We start from the raw sequence: 3,504 nt of genomic DNA, 5'->3' as shown, positions 1-3,504 counted from the left end.
AATCTCAGCTAATTCACACACAGGACCTTCTCTTTACCATGCAGCTACAGCTCATGCAGTGATCATGATGCTCTGCAGCTAACAGGAGTAACCTTCTGTGTGTTTGTCCATCATCCTGTCCTCTTTCTGCCTTCCTCACACAGCCGACAGGGTCTGAACAGTTTATCGTGTTTAAACTACAAAGATGGATCTCTGCATATGTGGCAAAAGTGTTTGAAATTCCTCGAAAACTCCCGTCTGTATTGACTAAACTCTGATAACCCCGGAGAAAAATTCAGATCAGAAAGCAAACAATCCCCCCCTCTCTGTACACACAGTTCTTTAAGGCGCATTCCTCTACGAATACTCCCGAGAAACCACGGGTATGCTGCGAGAGCGGTCCAGGTGGAGAAATGGTTTGAAATATTGAGACTTTCTGCTCCGCTTTCATTCAGCTCAGCCAGGAGGACTGTGTCGCTTTCGTGTAAGGAGTTCCCAAAAGAAAACGATCACAAATCAAACCCAACCGGGGACAAGCGGTGGACGATGGACGGATGGAATTATCTCTGTCATTAACATCGTTCCTGTCTTCCCTAAGCCCAGCCGGTTGAGGCAGATGGCCGCCCGTTCTGAGCCTGGTTCTGGTTCCTGTTAAAAGGGAGTCATTTCTTTCCACTGTCTCCACCGTGCCGCTCAGGATGGGAGACTGCGACGAAGTGAAGATTCAACACAATCTGCTGGCTTCCTTAGATAGATGACCTTCTCTGACTTGGCTCTAAACAAATAAACTGAACTGAAACGAGTGTTTGGGGCTCTGAGGAACCGCTCGTGACTCCTGAGCCGTCGTGCTTCGTTGTTTTGTCTGCTGCAGGACAGAGCTCTCTCTTACTGTCACGCTGACATCAACAATAGTCCTGACTGAAAGCAGCTCCATTCAGTCTCCGTCACATGGCTGACTTTATGTTGCTGCTGCAGAGAAACCAGTTTCAGGACAGAAGCTATAGTCACTGCAGTAAGTACCTTATTTGATTAATTTAATTTAAATAACAATGCATCAGAGAACTAAATACTAACAGCTGTCTGACGTCTGTAAAGTGAATAATGACAAAAATGACCAAAACTAATTGGAACCCTATAAGAAATAAAGACAGGAGTAGGAATTTATTCAACTGAAATGTGATTCTGAAGTTAAATTTTAGAAAGCTGGACCTAAAAACAGCCATTTGGGAGGAGTGGGACCACAAAGGAGAGGACTGAAGACAAACCAGCAGAATGAGATGTGAAAAACAAGCAGAGTTAGAACATGACTAAAGATTTCATCTCATCTGGATGAGAAATTCCCTCATTCTGATACACAAGTTTAGCTGCAATTAAACTTCATTGCTAAACCTACAATGAATAACAGTCCTATTTACATCATAACATGCTTTACATGAAGCAGATTTACTGGAAGAAAATGATTTTCTAATCTTATGAAATATAACTGTTCAGTTTGAATTCAGAGAAACTTTAAGGAAACCAGAACATGGAAGACTTCCGCTTCTGAAAAATTATTTAAAATCTTAAATATAGATTATCTGTTTAAAAACATTAAGATTTCACATTTGAGGGGGAAAAAAGAACCTACAGACATTTCTTGCCACCTACTGGTTATAACAAGTAAAAAGTACAGAGGCAAAAAAACAACTATTATTAAATAATCATAAAGCTGTAAATTGAAATACATCTGAAAATACAATGAAATTAGTAAATCATATATAACTAGTTTAAGCTGATTTAGTTAATATTTAGTTTTACTTTCAGCAAAGGTAAATAGCAACTCTTAACATGTTTTAATCTCTTCCATTTCATTTCCAGCCTTCAGGAAACCTCGCCGAAATACTTTCAAACCTCCAGAGTGAAGACAGGACAAGATGGATTTGATTTGTGACGCTGTCACAGAATTTATTACTATTGTATCAAACATCTGATCCCCCATCACTCCACTCAAAGCTGATCAACTGGGGTTTACACAGTAATAAAACCAGTGAAGGGCAGTTTTAGATTCAATTTTAACCTCCTTTATCTGCCATATTTAATACTCCTATGAACAACGTATTACAGGTAACAGGATTCTTGACTGTAGAACACCTAAATAAAAACTGGAGAAGCACGTGTGTGTTTAAAGCAGTTATGCCACTCGAACGGTTCTGTTCCAGCTGAGAAGCTCAGCTGTAGTCAAACACACAGTCAGAAGAGTTGTACAGCACAGCCAGGTTGGAAAACTTTATTTGGAGAAATCTGTACATGGAGGTTTTTGGCCTTCGTTCTGTTCACACATATAAGCATTATGAGGACACTGACAGGTAGCTCACTGAGAATCAACGCAAGTGCAATTCTTTACTCAAAACTGGACAGGAAGTTCAGCACAACCTGCTTCAGTTTAGCATCTGATGCCTCGGAAATCTTACCATCAGCCCTGAAAAAGAGAACGAGTTCGAGTTAAACGAGTTTAAACCCCCACAACTCAGAAGGTAAACACCGAGAAGTCTTAGCTCACTTGATGGAGGAGAGCAGGTCCTGCTGCTGGCTGAGAATGTGATGCAGGAAAGCCTTCTCGAACTTTGTGATTTTGCTGGGCTCCATCTTGTCCAGGTGACCTCTGACACCGGCGTAGATGACTGCTACCTGCTCCTCGATGGCCATGGGAGCTGAAGGAGCGGGAACTTACACTTCAGCACAAGCAATCCCAGTTCGAAACTTCTATTTAAACAGGACTTATCTGACACTCACAGTACTGTCCCTGCTTCAGCAGCTCGGTGAGCCTGACGCCTCTGTTAAGGAGCTGCTGGGTGGCAGCATCCAGATCAGAACCAAACTGGGCAAAGGCAGCCACCTCACGGTACTGAGCCAACTCCAGCTTCATGGTACCGGCCACCTATGAGATGAAAACAGCTGTAGCTCCTGCTGAACTAAAATTCAGTTTTAGAAGAGAAGATGGCTAAATAAATCAGACGTTACCTGCTTCATGGCTCTGGTCTGAGCAGCAGAGCCCACTCTGGACACAGACAGACCCACATTAATTGCTGGGCGGATACCTTTGTAGAACAGCTCGGTCTCCAAGAAGATCTGCAACAAACACGATGAGACATCTAACACTATGACACAGTATATTTAGGTACAGGACAGAGCACTTTCAAAAGCCGCCTAAAACAGCCACGGGGCAGACCTGTCCGTCTGTGATGGAGATGACGTTTGTGGGGATGTAGGCAGACACGTCTCCGGCCTGAGTCTCGATGACGGGCAGGGCGGTGAGGGAGCCACCTCCGAAGTTATCGTTCATCTTGGCAGCTCTCTCCAGCAGACGGGAGTGAAGGTAGAAGACGTCGCCTGGGTAGGCCTCGCGACCAGGAGGACGCCGCAGCAGCAGGGACATCTGACGGTAGGCAACAGCCTGGCAGGAGACGGAGACAATCAAGAGTCGGAGTACGACAAACGTATCTGAGCGTCAGAGCTGAAGTAGTTTGGGTTTCCCCCCCCCCCCCC

The 3,504-nt window shown here is 44.1% G+C and overlaps 1 protein-coding gene across 1 annotated transcript in view; it reads right to left on the bottom strand.

Annotated features, from left to right (window-relative positions):
• Nucleotides 1–2,217: 2,217 nt before the first annotated feature.
• LOC108233782 (ATP synthase subunit alpha, mitochondrial-like) overlaps nucleotides 2,218–3,504 on the bottom strand; it is a 4,393-nt gene continuing 3,106 nt past the window's right edge. Inside the window, exons 7-11 of the mRNA XM_017412465.3 lie at nucleotides 3,188–3,412; nucleotides 2,980–3,087; nucleotides 2,752–2,896; nucleotides 2,519–2,669; nucleotides 2,218–2,437 (exon numbers count right to left, since the gene is read on the bottom strand). Of these exons, the coding sequence (XP_017267954.1) occupies nucleotides 2,359–2,437; nucleotides 2,519–2,669; nucleotides 2,752–2,896; nucleotides 2,980–3,087; nucleotides 3,188–3,412 (708 nt within the window). The 3' untranslated portion in view covers nucleotides 2,218–2,358. The remainder of the gene's footprint in view (nucleotides 2,438–2,518; nucleotides 2,670–2,751; nucleotides 2,897–2,979; nucleotides 3,088–3,187; nucleotides 3,413–3,504) is intronic.

This window comes from Kryptolebias marmoratus, linkage group LG1 (assembly GCF_001649575.2).
Source record: "Kryptolebias marmoratus isolate JLee-2015 linkage group LG1, ASM164957v2, whole genome shotgun sequence".
Lineage (NCBI taxonomy): Eukaryota > Metazoa > Chordata > Actinopteri > Cyprinodontiformes > Rivulidae > Kryptolebias > Kryptolebias marmoratus.
The sequence above is the reverse complement of the archived record's forward strand: the minus strand, read 5'-3'. Positions and strand labels throughout refer to the sequence as shown.